The sequence below is a fragment of the Cyprinodon tularosa genome, unplaced genomic scaffold (genome assembly GCF_016077235.1).
Source record: "Cyprinodon tularosa strain WSP-4 unplaced genomic scaffold, ASM1607723v1 ctg1097, whole genome shotgun sequence".
NCBI classification, from domain to species: domain Eukaryota; kingdom Metazoa; phylum Chordata; class Actinopteri; order Cyprinodontiformes; family Cyprinodontidae; genus Cyprinodon; species Cyprinodon tularosa.
In genome coordinates this window covers 21489-39069 of record NW_024037890.1, presented here as the reverse complement: position 1 = coordinate 39069, position 17581 = coordinate 21489, and the positions used below count along the sequence as shown (strand labels likewise).

At 45.7% G+C, this 17581-nt stretch overlaps 1 protein-coding gene across 3 annotated transcripts in view; it reads left to right on the top strand.

Moving 5' to 3' along the window:
- LOC119789342 (spectrin beta chain, non-erythrocytic 1-like) overlaps positions 1–17581 on the top strand; it is a 40846-nt gene that overhangs the window by 8362 nt on the left and 14903 nt on the right. The window contains exons 1-2 of one of the 3 annotated variants that reach the window (XM_038294195.1): positions 9906–10302; positions 10493–10585. In XM_038294195.1, coding sequence (XP_038150123.1) covers positions 9921–10302; positions 10493–10585 — 475 coding nt within the window. In that variant the 5' untranslated portion in view covers positions 9906–9920. Of the gene's footprint in view, positions 1–7000; positions 7252–9905; positions 10586–17581 lie in introns of those variants that run through there. The other 2 variants (XM_038294204.1, XM_038294213.1) reach the window with 2 other exon arrangements.

The window sequence follows — 17581 nt, the reverse complement described above, 5'->3', positions numbered from 1 at the left end:
TAGACCGCGTCCTTGGAGGATGCAGCCCAGGTTTTCGAACAGAGCGAAAGTTACTACCGTAACTACGGTTCTATGAATCCCGGATGACCGCCAGAGGCGGTGCTTCAAGCACTGAATGATCATTCTTGCGCATGCGCAGGTCGAGTATTAATGACAACAAAGTCAGCTGTGACCTGCCGGGGACCCACGTGACTCTATATAGTCACGTGGCACCCGGCAATCAATCCCTCAATCTTCTCGCGAAAGCAGAGATTCCGAGGGACCAAGCACTCTGGCGGTCATCCGGGATTCATAGAACCGTAGTTACGGTAGTAACTTTCGTTCTATTTCATCCCTACTGACCGCCAGAGGCGGTGCTTCAAGCACTGGATGACTCATATCAACAAGGTCACGAGGAATCAGCAACATTCAAGGAACAACGACTACACCACCCACCTAATGTGATGTAGAGGCATGCTGCTCGAGGATTCCCTGAAGTGGATGGGGCGCAGCCACATTCACCCTGTAGAACCGAGTAAAGGTACTAGGTGACTTCCAGGAGGCCGCACGACATATAACATCCAATGGCACCCCAGTCATAGCAGCAAACGATGTCGACATGCCCCTTGTAGAGTGGCATTTCACTCCCGCCGGCAGTGGCCGGTCCTGCAAGGCATAAGCCTTGGAGATCAAATCCACAACCCAGTGTGCAAGTCGCTGCTTAGAAAGTGCCTGACCTTTCCGTGAGCCAGCGTAGCAAACAAAAAGGCTATTTGTCTTTCGGAAGGATGCCGTGGCATTGATGTATGTCTCAAGGGCACGGACAGGACACAGTGGTTCAGAGGGACTTCCGGAGTCAAACCGGGCAAGATGGAGAGGCTGGGTGCTGCCTGCTGGCAGTGATACCTTAGGAATAAATGCTACATCAGCCCACAGTGTAACGCCTGAGCCATCAGGATTCCACCGGCAGCAGGGTTCTGCTATCGAGAGAGCCTGTAACTCCCCTACACGTTTTGCGGAAACCATAGCTAAAAGGAACGCAGTCTTCAGTGAGAGCCATTTGAGGTCCGCCGACGCCAGGGGCTCAAATGGGAGGGACCGAAGAGCCTCAAGCACAAGAGAAAGGTCCCACGCCGGTGCCACAGGGCGGTTGGGTGGGTGCAAACGCCGAGCACCTCTTAAAAACAGTACAACATCCTTGTCTCGGCCCACAGAACAACCATTCAGCCCAACATGCCAACAGGAAATGGCAGCCACATACACCTTTAAGGTAGATGGGGACCGTCCTTGATCCAGCAATGCCTGCAGGAAGGTCAGTATGTCAGAAACTGAGCACTGCACCGGGTCCTGCCCTCTATCACGGCACCAGGTCGCAAAGACCGTCCACTTGTTAGCATAGACAGCTCGCGTGGACGGCGCCCATGCATTAGCCATTGTATGCCCTATGGACCCAGTGTATCTTGAGAAGGTGGACCCCGGCCTTGCAGGGGCCAAATCCAGAGCTGGAGCCGGTCCGGTTCGGGGTGCAAGATCTGACCCCCCATCTGGGAAAGAAGGTCTCTCCTGGAGGGGAGACGCATTGGCGAGCCGGAGCTGAGCTCGCACAGTAGAGGAAACCAAGTCCTCGCTGGCCAGTAGGGGGCCACCAGCAGGACCCTGTGCCCCTCCTGACGTACCCTGAGGAGAGTCTGAAAAAGTAGGCTGAATGGCGGAAAGGCATAAAGGAGGGTCCTGGGCCAGTCGTGTGCCAGAGCATCGTGGCCCAGAGGGCTGCTGTTGTCCAACGAGAACCAAAGGGGACAGTGAAATGCGTCCCTTGAGGCAAAGAGGTCCACGTCCGCCCTGCCAAAGACCTTCCAGATGCACTCCACCACCTCTTGGTGAAGCTTCCACTCCCCTGGAAGCGGCTTCTGACGGGATAGAAAATCTGCTGGCACGTTCTCCGGCCCTGGGATGTAGGCTGCTCTGAGGCTGGCTATGCGTGGAGCTGCCCAGGTCAGAAGCCGTTGAGTCAAGCACAACAGTTTCCTTGACCTCGTGCCCCCCTGGTGGTTGATGTGAAAGACCACTGTGGTGTTGTCTGACCTCACCAGCACGTGCTTCCCCCGCAAGGCTGGAAGAAAGCTCTGAAGAGCCAGAAGCACAGCCTGTAACTCCAGGACATTGATGTGTTCCCTGCCCTGCCGCTGGGACCATGTCCCCTGTGCCATTTGACCCCGCCAGGTTGCACCCCAGCCCGTGGAGGATGCATCTGTAAACACAACTTCCCGACGACACGGGAGGGAACCGAGCGGGACCCCTGTGGTCATAAACAACCTCACCCTCCATTGGGACAGAGACTGAAGACACTGAGGCCCCACCCGAAGTCTTCGGAGACGATGAGTGTTCCGTGTGGGATCCAGATTCAAGCTGTTCAACCACATCTGGAGGGGCCGCAATGACAGCAGCCCCAAGGGCACTACGGCGGACGCAGCTGTAAGCATGCCCAAGAGTCGAAGATACCGCACAAGAGGCAGCGCCATGCCGCGCCTGAATTCCGGGAGCACGCTCAATATACTGTCCACCCGCTGGGGTGACGGGCAAGCAGTCATTGAGATGGAATCCATGGCAATGCCCAGGAAGACAGTCTCCTGTGAGGGGGTCAGACTGCTTTTCTCCATGTTCACCTGCAAGCCCAAGCATCCCACATGATGGAGCACTAACCGAGTATCTCGAACCGCCTGGTCCCACGTCGCGGCACAAATGAGCCAGTCGTCCAGATATGGGAGGATCCTCAATCCCTGTGCCTGCAGAGGAGAGAGGGCCGCTGCAACACATCGGGTGAACACCCTGGGGGACAGTGAAAGTCCGAACGGGAGGACCCTGAACTGGAAATGCCTCCCTTGAAAAGCAAAACGAAGAAACCGCCAATGGGGCGGAGCGATCGGAACGTGAAAATAAGCATCCCTGAGATCTATGGAAGTGAACCAATCGCCCGGGGAAATCGCCTGCAACACTTCCTTGGTGGTCAGCATATGAAAGGGCATGGCCTTCAAGTACACATTCAGGCCTCTGAGGTCCAAGACTGGACGCAGGCCCCCGGTCTTCTTCGGAACCAGAAAATACGTGGAATAAAAGCCCCCTGGATCCAGCAGGGGGTCCACAGGCACTATAGCACCCTTGGCCAGCAAGGTGCAGATTTCTTGGTTCAGTGCCTGTGCCTTCACCGGGTCGTGGATCACAGTCATCCTGACCCGGCCAGGGATAGGTGGCCGGCGGCGGAATTGAAGACGGTACCCCCCGGGACAGGGTGGACAACACCCACAAGTCCGGGGTGTGGGCAGCCCAGAAGCTGAGCTGTCCCGGGGAAAAATAACCGACCGCCGGCCCTAAGGCATCATCTGCGGGTCCCCCGGCCCTTCGAAGGCCCGGGAGGACGCCGGCCAGACTGCGCGGCTCGAAAGGGATGAAAGGACCTCGTCCCAGCCTGGTCTCGAGCTCTGTTCCTCCGATCTAGAGCAGGTCCCCGGACCGATCTCTGACCTGGTAACAGACCCTGGGGCTCAGTGGGAGAAGGAGAAGGCACTAAGGACCTCCGTGAAGGACCCGCAGCTGCCCAGGTGCTTACTGGCTGGCGATCACGTCTGTGAAGCCCTGCCAGCTGTTGCCTCGTTCTAGAGGCCTGAGCCGTACGGTCCAAGGCGTCCAGTGCCGCTGAACCAAAAAGCTCCCCCGGGACCACAGGCAGGGCCCGGAGGGTCCTCCTACAAGGCTCAGTTAGTGGTGACTGCGCCAACCAGACCTGGCGGCGAGCATGAACCAGTGTGGAGAGTGTGCGTCCAAGTTCCCTCGTCATAAGAGCAAAGGCCTGCAGAGATGCATCAACCAGGCCTTGCGTGGCATGATCCAGCGGAACAGATTCCAAGGAGGAAGACAGGGCCAGCATAAGATGGGAGAGAGAGTTCCCAATCCGGCCCATGCGGGCCCCAGAGTCATAGGCCTTACAGAGAAGGTCGTCGGTAATACGGCACTGAGGACGCGGACAACGGGCATTGGGCCGCAAGGCCTCATCAGGCGGGATTATAAGAGAGGCAATGCCCGGTTCCACCGCTGGCATCTGCCCCAAGCCAACCTTGGGTGCCTCCTGCATAGCTGCCAGGACCCTGCCATCCGTCGTCAGACGTGAAAACGCCTTGGTGTCTGACCAGCAAGCATGCAGTTCCCGCACATACTCCGCCGAGGGAGGAACCACAAAGGCAGTCTCTGACCTACTGCGCCTAAAGAAGGCGCTGGAAGCCGCAGGCTGGGCCTGAGGAACACTAATCTGTAAACGGGCAAGAGCCGTTCGAATAGCGGATGTCACAGACTCCCCCGTATCCTCCTGGGAGGCAATGGAGTCCGACCCAGAGGCCCCGGAGCCCAGCTCCGGAAGGTCCTCACAGAAATGGGTGCCAGAGGCCGCCACAGAAACAGCATCGTCGTCATTGACTGACGTTTCATCCTGCTCGGTAGGGAGAGCCGTGCCGCGATCACCAGCAGTCTGAAAGGACTGGAGGAGGGCTTTCATTTGGGCCAGCTCAGTAGTGAGATGATCCACTCTGGTGGACAACCTCCCTGCATCGGTCCGTCTAGCACGCTTCGTTGGTACCGAAGGTGCAGCCACAGTAGATCGTTTGCACACCGCTTTCTCCATCGGCAAATGAGCACGCGGCGAAGCGCTCGCCCAGTCGGTAGGCTGCTCCAGTGCAGCCAACCGATCCAGTCTGACCGACCGGGGCATGACGCGACAGTTGGGGCAAGCGTCATCTGACAGCGCCTCCCGGAGATGTTCCACACCGAGGCAGGAGGGACACAAGTCATGCCCGTCATCCGGCTGAAGTGGAGCCAGACAGGTCGAGCAACATAAATTATCCAGCATCATACTGCTGAAAGGCGTGATCAGCCTGCTACCAAGGACAAGTCAACACGAGCAGGAAACGCTACTGGCGACTCGTTGTAGGAAAACCCCCGCAGAGATTCCAAACTCAGCGTGAGCAGAAACGCCACTAGCAAATCGATTATTAACTAAAGATGAACTCAGCACGAGCAGAGACGCCACTGGTGAGTTTAGGCAAACAAACTATAGAAGAACCCAACGCGAGCAGAAACGCTACTGGTAGGCTTAGGCAAACAAACTGAAAACAACTCAGCGCGAGCAGAAACGCCACTGGTGAGTGTAGATAAACAAACTATAGAAGAACCCAACGCGGGCAGAAACGCTACTGGTGGGCTTAGGCAAACAAACTGAAAACAACTCAGCGCGAGCAGAAACGCCACTGGTGAGTGTAGATAAACAAACTATAGAAGAACCCAACGCGAGCAGAAACGCTACTGGTGGGCTTAGGCAAACAAACTGAAAACAACTCAGCGCGAGCAGAAACGCTACCGTGAGTCAAAAGAGCCACAAAATTAACGTGGCAAATCAAAGCGAACAGTAAACTACTGCTGAGAAAAGAACGAAAACTTACCAGTCACCGCAGATCTGGTAAGGTGAAAGCAGCTTGTGCAGCCCCTGGAGGGCGAGACTTACCCGCAGCTCCGACCAAACCCGGTCACGGGGCTACCAGCAACAAGCAGCCAGGAAACTAGTGGTATACACAGAAGCAACCAGCTTCACACGACCACACTCCGGTACTCAACACACCTGCGCGCGAGAAGAACAAAAGGGATTGATTGCCGGGTGCCACGTGACTATATAGAGTCACGTGGGTCCCCGGCAGGTCACAGCTGACTTTGTTGTCATTAATACTCGACCTGCGCATGCGCAAGAATGATCATTCAGTGCTTGAAGCACCGCCTCTGGCGGTCAGTAGGGATGAAATAGAACCTCTGATTAAGAGCGGGGCTGCCTGCACTGACGCGGCTCAGGGATTACGTCACACGGAGCGTCGTGCGCAGTGAAATCAGGACATTTCCTCACTTTCTAAAAAAAACCCGGGACGCCCGGGACAGGACGTGAAATACGGATATGTCCCGGGAAATACGGACGTTTGGTCACCCTACTCTATATATTAAAGTGAAATTTGTTTCTACATGAGGAAGCCAAACTGAAAATCACAGCAGCAGCTGTGTTATTAGTATCATGCTGAGGGTCTAAGTGCTGAAAGTGTATATTAGTGTATAATAGGGCTGCAGCTAATAATTGTTTTGCAAATCGATGAATTAGTCCATTAGTTTTATTGATTAGTTATCGGATAACTAAATGTTCCTTAAAGAAGATTTTTTACAAAATCAAACCAGGTGAAGCTAAAAATTTTCCACTTGAGGAGTTCTGTATAGAGCATATTGACAGACATTTGTTTTATCTTAAATGTAAAAGGTTTATCTATTTTTTTATTACAATTTTGATATAAATACAGCTTTAAATATGTTTCTCTGTCAGCTAAAGGCATGTTTAATAACGTTAAAGATTAATCGATTATTAAAGTAGTTGACCATTATTTAAATAATTGATTAATCTAATTCCGTTTCAGCCCTAATGTAAAACATAGGGGTAAATATAAAAATGTAGACACTCTTAATTCTTAATAACAAGAAATAAATCCCCAAAACACATCTACACTGGTTTGGCTATAAATGAAGCAGAATAAAAAACATTTCCGAATGCAGAAATCAACCCTATAGGAACATCTTTCCTTTGTTTGTGAGTCTGTGCTGGGAAACAAACCAACTTTAATGAGCTCTATCAGTGCTGCCATAAAGGAAATAAACAAACTTCCTGACAGGATCATGAACTTGTGCCCCAAAGCTTTTATTTGCATAAAAAAAACTGTGCTGCTTGTTGTAACATCCCTCCACCCTGAACAAATGCAGCATTAAATGTTAATGAGATTTTCATGCAGGTAACCATTGCATGTTAAGTTTAAACAGGTAAGACGATCTCTTGGGAGCAGATTTACTGCAAATCTAAAAGGCCAACTTTTTCTCAATATTATATCAGCCAGATCACACCATATATATCACTTATGATTATAAATATTGTTTCATTTTTATTCTGTTTCAGACCCATTCAGCTATTTCATTCCACCAGCTTCATCACCCAGAGCATCTGAGGACGCCTCCTGCCGTCCGCCCCTCCGCAGCCGCTCGCCACGCTGGCTACCGCCATGACTTCCACCACAGATTTCGACAATGTGGAGATCACGCAGCAGTACAGCCACATCAACACCCGCTTCGACCTCTCTGATGGGGAGCTCGACAATGACAACAGCTCTGCCCGGCTGTTTGAGCGCTCGCGCATCAAGGCCCTCGCAGGTGAGCGCCTGCATAACAAACAGGCTGTGTCCTCCATGACAGATTCTTGAGATGAAAGTATATTTTGCAGTGGGGGAAAGGGTACAGAAGGTGAGCTATAATGAGAGAGCAATTGTGTAACTTTGGCAGGGTTGAGTGAGCCTGAATAAAAAACACCCTCTCTACTTAAAAAGAAAACAAAAAACATCAGAACTTCTCTACTGCTGATCTTTAAATGTTCATATCCACACAGGTTTTTTTTTTTAAACGGTCTTTCCGTGTAAATTTCTGTCATAAGATCACTCGTGTTCTCCCAGCAGCTGAGCCCTGACACCGATCCACACCCTCTATGAGGAACTGGGATCACTTACACATTCCCTGGATGTTCAGTCTGACCGATCTGGACAGCTGCCCTGCCTGTTTGCCTCCCATCCAATCTCTTGCGTTTGTAGCTAAGCTGGTAGGCCGTGATCCACCTGTGGCTCGGCTGCTCTGGATTTTAAAATAGCTGTGTTTCTGCTGTGGAACCACTTGTAATAGAAAAGTCAGGGTTTCAGGTCATACTATTTTCATGTTTTTGAAGTAACAACACAAGATATGAATGAGGGACCAACAAATAACTGCAGCGATGAGGGGAGGGAGCTCATATGCTGCTTTATTTAAAACCTTCTCTGGAGCAAGAAGCTTGAATTCACTGATCTATAAGCTGTTGCCTCAGGTTTCCCCTAACCACCGATGTAAACACGTCTGCAGACCCAGAATGCTGCATTTCCATCTTCAGCTGCTTTTTTTTGCCGTTTTTATTGTTGAAAGCAGATGCTTGCGTGAGCCGAGAGGAAGCCAATGGTTCAGACATTTATATTGAGTAAAACTAACTCAACACATTGCTTTGGGATTCCTTGTTTCCTGCAGGGTCAATTCACAACTCCTTACTAGTGTCTAACTCAATGATTTAGCTGCTTGTAGAACTACTACGGTACGAAAGAAGCTGCTTTTTAGTAGGATTTATTGTTTTTATCAATGTCTGGCATTATTATAGAGACATTTTGACCTATTTTTTTTTTTACAGCATTCATTGATTTATTCCTACACAGCTTGTTCCCAATGTTTGATTTAAATTGCGGCCTTTCTTGTCCTAAATCCGTGTCTGGAAGCCATCATCCTGTATTTTACTGCTTAGTTTTGGGTCACTGTACAGTTTGGTTTGCATTGATGGCAGAGCAGTGAATGCAGGAGCCTAAATCATCTCCCCTCCACCATCATGCAAGACAAACAGAAAGCTCTGCATCTTCTTTGAGGAATATCTTTATTTTTTGTTATTTTTTGAAGGACTTTCCCTCAAAGGTTGTTATTTGAATATTTCTCATAGGTCTTTCAGCTTTTATTTAACAATTAGGCTGATTTTTAGGATAATTTCCACTGAGCTGTAATTTGCAAGATGGTGAAACTTTTCTGACTGTGATGAACTGCTTTACATGGTGGACAATTTCACATGTTGCTCATGTAAAATTGAAGATTTCACTATTTTCCTTTCACACCTTTTATTTTACCTGAAAATAAACCTATAGGTATTAACTCCATTTACATTATTTAGATATATGAGCTGTTCATTTTTGTCATTAATTGGCTTATTGGAAATCTCCTGGTTGACTGCGTCAGAACCAGAAATCCCTCTAATTGGGGTCTATCTTTACCCACCTGCAAGTGCACTTTGGTGCACTTTTTAAGTAATAGTGAAATACAGATTGGTGTTAATAATCCTTTGATTCTTTTGCTTTATTTTGGATTTAAAATTACTTTTATCAAAGAACCAGCAGCTATTTGTTTCGTTTTGTTTGTTAAAGTTTGCAGAGAAAACAAAAAGGACTTGGTCATAATTGCGAGCAGCAGGTCGGACTTCAGAGAAAGCTGGAAAAACATCATTATCCAGAAAAAGCCTGATCTATTGCTGTCTCTTTGTTTGTTAACCAGCTCGGATGTCGTAAGGATTAGGGCTGAGAATCGTGATCTGTTTTCAGCACCTAATGTTGTCTCCTCTCTGAGGAAGTCCAGAATGATTTTCTTCCTCTCCAGGATTTTCATCCAGTGCTTTACATCTCTTGCTCTTTTTTCACGTCTCTTTAAGTAATGAAGGCTTCAGGTTTGAGTGTCAGTCGGTGATATTGTGTTAGAGTGCTGCTGCTGCACTGATGCTTCTGTAATGTAATCAGTGTTTCCTGTCAGGGAGTGAAAAAGAAGGAGGGGGAAAAAGATGTGAGAGGTTCTGAGCAGCACCTAGGTCTGGTGTAGAGCTTGTGAACTCAAATGTGAACCCATTATGCTTTAAGCACATAAAGTATGTAATGCAGATCCATTGTCTCACAGAAGTTTTAAAACGATTCCTTCTTGTTTTTACACTAACACGCATGATGTTGTTACTTGTCTGGGTTGTTGGCTCAAAAAATTGGGACTGAGCTGATTGTGTGCCTCATGCTCAGCACTGGTACAGCTGTGTGGGAGGTGTAGGAACATGTGTATGCATTGAAACATACTGTATGCATGGATGGGGCTGCAGAAATCACTCTGAACTAAACTGAAGGCTGCCTGAGCCCTCGTGCTGCCTGAAAGTGGAGGCAGAGCTTTATCAGGGTAACAGTGAGGAGAGAGTAAGAAAGAAAAGAAGAGAGGAGGGAGGGAGGGAGCGGGAGTTAATGCAAAAGGGATCTGGAAAAGAGGACAGAGAGCCAGAAGAAAGAGAGAGGAGAGGTGTGCCAAGCTGCTCGGCCGGCTCCAGTCGAGGTTTTCTTGCTGTTTGTAATAGTTCGGTGGGGGGTCAAGATGAGCAGCCCGTGCCTGCTGCGCACTGCCCCCATAAGCCAACCCCGGCTCAGAGAGGTCAAGATCAGCCTCAAGTCCAGCAGCAGGGATGCTGGAGCCGTTCGGAGCAGCAAGGAAGCCGGAAGCCGTCCCTTCACCCCAGCAGAGAAAGAGGCCCAAGTTCGGGTGGGAGTGAGCAGCAGCCGGAGCAGGAGCACCCCCCCGGTCCATCGTGCCCTCAGAGCCGAGAGCAGGAAGGCAACAAGCAAGCTGCAGGTACAGGAGCACCTCCCTGAGAGGAATGGCACCGTTCTGCACATCCCACTTCCCTCCGCGCCCACAGGGTTATCCCCATTTTCCTCCTCATCATCCTCATCTTCTTCTTGCACCCCCCGGCGGCCACGGCCCTCTCAAACCCACCCGGACCTGGCCCCCGTCCTTTCTTCATCCTCTTCTTCCACGTCAGCCAGGAGCATGAAGCGGGCACGCTGGCTTAGTTATAGCACCTCCAACATCTGCTTCAACTCCATCTTGGATGGACGCTTCAGGCAGCTGCAAGGTAACCGGGTCCCAACTGTGGGGCCATGTGTTCGTCTTTACTCACAGAGTGGGTCCATCTTCTCTTGCCTCACAGATGGCCCTCCCTTTTCCATCATATGTCTAGTTTCATGTCCGGGCACTAAAGGGGGGGTGAGGTGTGATGTTAGTTTATCATTAGAGCCAGTGTAAATAAACATCTACACTGGTGGAAGTTTGTTCATTTAATGGAAGCTTTGATTTCTCACATTTTTATTTATTAAATATTCTAAATAACATCAACTTTTAGCCTTTTTTTACAAGACGCAGGCCATTGAATGGCCTTTAGCTCTAACCAACTTCTCTATAACAACTAGATGTTGTTATAGAGGTTTAACTCCTTCTGGTTTAACTCCTTCCTGGCTTCTTTGTTACAGTTTAAAGTGACAAGCCTGCCATCACAGTGAATTTTTTATTTTTTTTTGCACGAGCTTGCACTATGCTATCTAACTCCCTGATGACAGGAATGCATTAGTGAGAGGAAGAAAATGGAGGAGACGATGCAGGAATGGAGGGAAAGGCTTTCTTTTTTCCCCCCTCCTGCCTCTGCTACATTTCAACTATCGACCGATCCTGGAGGCTGCAGAGGCAACCGATACGCTAAGCTGCAAACTTCTAAAGCTTTTCTAAATCAGATGTGTCTTGAGATGGGCCGAGCACATCAGTTTACCAACTGTATGCCAGGACGTCTCTCTTGCATGATTTTTACATCAACTGTTAGGAAGATTGCAACAGAATGAAGTTTGAAACGAAAACTGGGCTAAAATAAAACAGAACAAGATGAAGAGGCAGAAAACGTTTTTTATTGCATCTATTGATTGGAAGCATGCCTCTATTTTCTGGCTTTTTAGAAGTTAGACATGCCTCTTTAGTGATGTTTTCCATGTGAACAAATGTTCCTTCCATTTTTTTTTACTTATTAACCTTATTTTTTTCAGCTCTTTAAAGGAATAGTACAGCCAAAACATGATTAGCCTTCATTTTCTACTCACCCCCATGCTAAACAACACTCTGGAGTACTTTTTTGATATCTCAAATGCATCTGGAGATCTGGGAGGCTTCTTGCTGTCTGCTGACATTCAAATAATGGAGGTCTATGGCGCCCGAGGCAGAAAGGTCCATAAAAGTCCACAAAAAACGTGTCAATATTCCTCCATACTGCTCGTCCAATGTATTCCAAGTGTCCTGAGTGGGTAGCGTCCATAATTTACTGGAAACGAAGTCATTTAGAATGTTTTTAGAGCATAAACAGTAGTGTATAGGATTTCCTAAAAGCGCGTTCACGACGCTACGGAAACCGCGGCAGACCAAACCAGACGAAAGTGCGCATTCAGCTCGGCAAAGAACTCATGCTCTTCCTCAACACTGAAGTCCTCAAACATTTTTCTTTCGTTGTTTCTTTCTTTGCACAGGTAAACAGCACATTTCTTCTTCTACGCTTGCATTATTGGCAGAGCAGACGCTGAATGCGTACTTTCATCTGGCTTGGTCTGCCGCGGTTTCCGTAACTCGTGAACGCGCTTTTAGGAAATCCTATACACTACTGTTTATGCTCTAAAAACATTCTAAATGACTTCGTTTCGAGTAAATTCTGGATGGACCTTTCTGTCTCGGGCGCCATAGACCTCCATTATTTGAATGTCAGCAGACAGCAAGAAGCCTCCCAGATCTCCAGATTCATTTGAGATATCAAAAAAGTACTCCAGAGTGTTGTTCAGCATGGGGATGAGTAGAAAATGAAGGCTAATCATGTTTTGGGTGTACTATTCCTTTAAAGTAGTCACATTTTTTTTTTATTTATCTTTATATTATTTTTAATTTTATCATGTACAACTACTACATTGTATTGATTCTATTGGGTTCATATCCAATAGCTTAACATAATTGTCCATAATTGTGAATTGAAAAAAGATAAATGATATAAATGGTTAAACAGAAAATAAAAAAGTAAACAGAGACTGAGATTTTGTCAGATTTTTCTCCTGCAAAATGTCTCAAATCTGTTATAATTAATATTGTGTGTGATTAAATATCAGGTTTTCGAGCTTTGGCACAGGTTCTCGATAAGGTCTAGCTTTGGACTTTGACTAGGCCGTTTTCCGTTATGCTTCTTTCACTACTTCTAAGAGCTTTTCAATCAAGGATGACCAAAATTAGCTTCAATGATCGTCTCAGCTACTCTGACCGGCTGAAGAAAATCGTCCCCACAGCATGATGCAGCCACTGTTGGCATGATGTTTATTGGGTGTTACAAACTATAAGCAGGACTTCGAGAATATTTTTGGCTTGCTTCTTGTTATTTTTCATGATGGAAGTATTTGTTACATAGCTTCAACAAGAGCTGCAACCAATGATCATTTTTTCAAATCGATTAATCTATTGATTATATTTTTCTATTAATCGATTAAAAATTGGATAGCCTGAAGTTTCTTAAAGAACATTTTTTACTAAACCAGGTAAAACTAAATCTTTTCAACTTCTGGAGTTCTGGATCGAGCATATTGGCAGACGAAAACATTTTTTTTAATTTTAAATGCAAGAAGTTTATGTAGTGTTTTTCAATTTTGGTATCATTACTGCTCTAAGTGACTCATTTTGTCAGCTAAAGGCATGTTTTTAAGTCTCTACACTCCAGTTAACGATTAATCGATTACTTAATTAGTTGAGGATTATTACAATAATCGATTAATCTGATTAATTGTTTCAGCCCTAGCTTCAACCTCCTGAATTGTAGAGATCCTCCTCACCTGTTTGCTGTGTCCCTTGTTGTATCAAATGGAGATAACGGCACACTTAAACATGTTAAACACATCTTAAACAACATTTAAGATATTCTTTTTGCAAAGAATATCTTAAATGTTGCTTTCAGTTTGTGCTCAGTATTGAGTCTTTCGCATAAAAAAAGCATAATAGCTAGAATTTTGTAGTTGCAATGTAAGGGGTGTAAATACTTCTGCAAGGCTCTGTAGTTTGTGCCTTAATATTGCCAAGTTTTGCCTTTCTCATGCATCTTGTGCATCCCAGCTCTAATTCCCCTAATGCTCAGTCAGACATAAATAAACTTCATCAAATGCACATTAATCTGATCTTCAGCAGCTTCAGACAGTTCATTTAAAGCAGCAGTTTGTTTACTTTAAAATGTGTCATGAGAGAGCTTGCAAGGGCAAAAAAAGAGGCCAGGTTTCATTGGCATGCATCTCTCCAGTCTACCTGTCCTTGTGTCATGGTGTCATGGCTGCAGGACAGATTGCTCTGACTTTGCCATGGCAGGGGCATGTAGGATGATGCTCTGGGGCTACTGGGCCGCATCCAGTATGAGCTGGCACTAAGGGAAAAAACATATCAAGCCGTGTACAGGGAAAATCCATCAACATGAATAAGTCATAGGGCTTTCACTGGAGCCAAAGAGTGGTCGAGATACTTCTCTGTAAAAGCATGCGAAACATAAGAATACTTAGTAAAACCTGTACTGGTATAAGGGACATGAGAAAAACAAAGGAAGTTTGGACACACAAGAAAGAGATGGAGGTCTGTCTCATTTTGTGTGGACAAGAAAACTGGGAACTAAATGCTAAACATGAACTATAACTGTTCCTTCCACACATGATGGTTATTAAATGTAAGACTTACACCTATAGCTAAAACTTGCACATGATCTGGATCATTACCAAATTTAAATGGATTCCTCTTTGGCATAAGGCACACTTCTGTTTAAGAAAATCCATAAAAATAGTTCATAAGTTTTCAACTGATCCTACAAACAAACCAACAAAGTTCAATCTTCTTTTCTTTTTCTCTTCAGTAAAATACCTCCGGACTTTTTGAGTATGATGCTGAGGCTGTCAGTAGTCACTGCTGCCACCCTCTGGTTTAGTGGGGTGCTGCTTGTTCCGCAACATATCAGTATCACACATTGTTCATCACTAGATTTTACTGGATTGGCGCTTGGCATGAGGGATGCCTCTGATAAAATGGTGCTAAAATCCATCTGTAACTGTTCCAGTTATCCTGACACAGACAGACAGACTCTCCTAAATAAATAACCTCCTTGGCAAAGGTAATAATGGCAGCTTCTTTCCTCTGAAACAGCAAAACATTAACCAACCATACAGTCATGATATCCTATGAACAGCTGCGTTCAAAAATAGAAGTAAAATGATTTGTTTACATATCTGAAGTGATACTTTTACTCACAGGGAGTCAGACTTAGTAAAATAAAAAAGTAAAGATCAAAGTCTTAGAATATTTGCTGCAACCTTTTTTTTCTATTTACTCTCTCAGTTTTACTCAAAAGACTGTCAGCCCTGCATACTTTTGGGATGGTCCAGTGTTGCTATAGCTTAACAGGCCGCAGATGCACAATTCTAGCATTTTTAATTCGATTATTTCTAAATTATAGTGGGGCTGAGCAGTGGAGCAATGGGTAGCACTGCTGCCTTGCAGCTAAAAGGTTCTGGTTTCGATTCCCTGCCTGGGGTCTTTCAACATATTCTCGTTATCAGTTTGTATGAAATCGTACGAAAAGTTATGCACAGTATTTTGGACGTTTTTCCTCAAAAAACAGATCAGTGCGCATGCGCAGGCAGACAGACGAAAAAAGCAGATCCGCGTACGGACGTAAAACTGGGAAAAACAGTGCAATAATTACTTCTTGATGTCTCTAACTAGGTTGCTTACTGTTTTGTATCTTAGGGTTAGGGTCAGGTTTAGGGTTAATTGTATTAAATTCTATGTTATTGAATGGTGCGTAAGATGCGCATGCGCAAGGATATCTTGTCTCCAGGCAAGACGTAAAAATATGACGAAATACAACGTAAAAAACGTCCAAAACGTACGAAATTACTGTGCAGAACTTTTCGTACGATTTCATACGAACTGATAATGAGAATACACTGGGTCTTTTGGCATGTTTGCATGTTCTCCCTGGGCATGCGTGGGTTCTCTCTGGGTACACCGGCTTCCTCCCACAGTCCAAAACCATGAAGGTTAGGTTAATTGGCTTCTCTAAATTCTCCGTAGGTGTGTGTGTGAATAGTTGTTTGTCTCTGTGTTGCACTGCGATAGATTGGCAACCTGTCCAGTGTGGACCCCACCTCTCACCTGTAGACAGCTGGAGATAGGCACCAGCACTCGTGACCCTAACAGCGAAAAGTGTGACAGAAGATGGATGAATGTTATTATAGGATAGATGACACAGAACTGACAAGCTTAAATAAAGATATTTTTATTGATAAAATGTTGTTTCATGGAACATCTGGAGAGTAACAAGCTATAAAACCTGTTCTATTAAAGATAAACATGGATCGTTCATAATTTGGCTGATTTCTGATGTAAGATGATTCTTTAATATAAAAAGATAAAAGGGACTGCATTGTTTTTTTCTAGCCTTCCAGCAGCATGTCTTTAAATATTTATGCTCTTCTGGAAAACTGTCCTTTTACATGAAGGTTTTACTATTATATAAAAACAAAGGAAAAAGGATTACAGAGAGGAAATCACAAACTGTCCTCACCCTCTAATCAGGATTGTCACGATGCTAAAAGATAAAACTGGATCCTCATACTAGGTAAAATACTCCAATCCATTTTTATACCAAGCAACACCTTTGAAGGAACCAAACAAACCAAAACATTTGATCAGTTACATTATAACAGCTGTTTTAGCTTCTCTAATTAGGACATAAGCAATATTTAAGCAACAATTAAGCCTTCTTTCAGAAAAAAAAACCATGTTAAATTGTTGTTTGGCCCAACCAGTACAGTATAACACCTAGAATATGTTTTATCATCCTTGGAAGTTTGCACCATGCAGTTATTTAGATAAATGTATGTCTCATCTGTTTTCATTCATTGGCCTGTTAATCTACTGTTGGTAAAGAGAAATGTTAATACTGATTGGTGAAAAAAGGATCATTTTACACTAAATACATCATGTTTTTGCTCATTTCACTGCTGTAAGCTGCTCATTCACAGTTGAAAAGCTGTTTTCATAAAAATTTTGTGTTGTATACACTCTGTGCATACAAAATACAGCTAAAGATTGTCTAAGTCTAGTCTTTTAAAACAAACCTAGATCTGAAGCTTACACAAATTCTTTTATATAATGTAGATAGGATGCAGTGTTAAGTTATTCGCCTGAATTATGGAAAAAAACAAAAAATTTCCATAATGTTGCCTTTTTAGGTTTGTGCAGATTGGCTCTTCTGTCTGTTATTTTCAGCTTCTGTCTAGTACACCCAAAACATGATTAGCCTTCATTTTCTACTCACCCCCATGCTGAACAACACTCTGGAGTACTTTTTTGATATCTCAAAGGCATCTGGAGATCTGGGAGGCTTCTTGCTGTCTGCTGACATTCAAATAATGGAGGTGCTCAGCGCCCGAGGCAGAAAGGTCCATAAAAGTCCACAAAAAACGTTTCAATATTCCTCCTTACTGCTCGTCCAATGTATTCCAAGTTTCCTGAGTGGGTAGCGTCCAGAATTTACTCGAAACGAAGTCATTTAGAATGTTTTTAGAGCATAAACAGTAGTGTATAGGATTTCCTGAAAGCGCACACATGCGCGATCACGACGCTACGGAAGCCGGCAGACCAAACCAGCGCATTCAGCTCGGCAAAGAACTCATGCTCTTCCTCAAAACTGAAGTCCTCAGACATTTTTCTTTCGTTGTTTCTTTCTTTGCACAGGTAAACGGCACATTTCTTCTTCTACGCTTGCATTATTGGAAGAGCAGACACTGAATGTGCACTTTCATCTGGTTTGGTCTGCCGGCTTCCGTAGCGTCGTGATCGCGCATGTGCGCGCTTTCAGGAAATCCTATACACTACTGTTTATGCTCTAAAAACATTCTAAATGACTTCGTTTCGAGTAAATTATGGACGCTACCCACTCAGGACACTTGGAATACATTGGACGACCAGTATGGAGGAATATTGACACGTTTTTTGTGGACTTTTATGGACCTTTCTGTCTCGGGCG